Genomic DNA, 1,253 nt, shown 5'->3' with positions numbered 1-1,253 from the left:
ACCGTGAGTGAGTCCAGAAAGTACAAACTCTCCTGCTAGCCCTTTAGACCAGAAGTCACTAGGTAAATAACAAGTGCACTATCATCAGTGACCAATCATGTCCCTTCTTTCAAAATCTGTAAGTGGTCGGTCATTGAACCTCTGTTATTCTGTTCACACACAGACAACAAAACACGGACTTCGTTGTGTCATCTTCTTGTCTCCCTGCAATAAACTCATACAACATTATACAGAAATGGATAATTGAAAGAGGGATTTGGCCAACAAAGATGAAAAGTTCAGCATAAAAAAGTGAAGAGGGACAATGCCAGAAGTGGCGCTTGAATCTAACATACACAGAGTTGTAGAAGAAATAGCTGGCCATGGGAATAGTGACACTGCCGCCATTCGAGAGCCCCTAGATATGCAGTCAGAGGCTTCAGGGAAGGCTGAGGCCAAGGTCTAGTCACAAAGGAGGAAAGTGGTTTTGACGGAAAGGATGAAGATGTCCCAAAAGACGTGAGACTGGCAGAAGCTTCACATTAAAAGATCCCTCGGGTGTGCTTCACAACGTTGAAAGCATGAGGGATAAGATGTTGGAAGTTGATTCCAACTTAGAATGGAGTATGACAATTTGCCAAGGCATAAAAAAGACACTCGCTCTATATTGTAAGTTACAAGATGAGATGCAAAAGGCAAGTATTGTTCCCATTACTCTTGATAAGATTTTAACAAAGAAATAAAATGCTTTAATGCTCGAGGTTTCTAATATTTTAAATTACAGTATGCTAAAATACATGTACTTAGTAGAATAATGAAGATTTTAAATTAACTAATGAACTATTAATTAAATTTATAATTTTATACAGCAATATATTACATTATACACATGTAATTATGATATAGTTGAAATTGTTTCAAAAATTTAAAAAATTCTACAATGTTATAAAGTTATAAAAATGGAATGCACATTTACTACAATAGTTGTATTATGTTTTTATTTCCCTATACATTTATAACTGACAGTGTTTTGAATGTTTTCACAGAAATGTGGTAAGGTGAAAGATCAATTGTGATTTTCCCCCTTGATCATTAACTCTGCTTTGCACAGTTTCATCTTAGTCCTTTTTATGACCCTGCACTACTGTGTAACATGAAGATGACCTGTATTTAAAATTATAATTACCCAGGCCAGCTGAATGGCTCAGTTGGTTAAGAGCTCGCTCAAGAGTGTGAGCTCTGAGCAACAGCGGTTCGATTCCCAGCCTGAGCTG

The 1,253-nt window shown here is 36.9% G+C and overlaps 1 protein-coding gene across 1 annotated transcript in view; it reads left to right on the top strand.

Moving 5' to 3' along the window:
- The first annotated feature begins 304 nt into the window (after nt 1–304).
- LOC109388513 (BAG family molecular chaperone regulator 1-like) overlaps nt 305–1,253 on the top strand; it is a 34,792-nt gene continuing 33,843 nt past the window's right edge. Inside the window, exon 1 of the mRNA XM_019653240.1 lies at nt 305–439. Coding sequence (XP_019508785.1) covers nt 305–439 — 135 coding nt within the window. The remainder of the gene's footprint in view (nt 440–1,253) is intronic.

This window comes from Hipposideros armiger, unplaced genomic scaffold (assembly GCF_001890085.2).
Source record: "Hipposideros armiger isolate ML-2016 unplaced genomic scaffold, ASM189008v1 scaffold_201, whole genome shotgun sequence".
Classification (NCBI taxonomy): Eukaryota; Metazoa; Chordata; class Mammalia; order Chiroptera; family Hipposideridae; genus Hipposideros; species Hipposideros armiger.
This window is presented reverse-complemented; position numbering and strand designations above follow the sequence as displayed.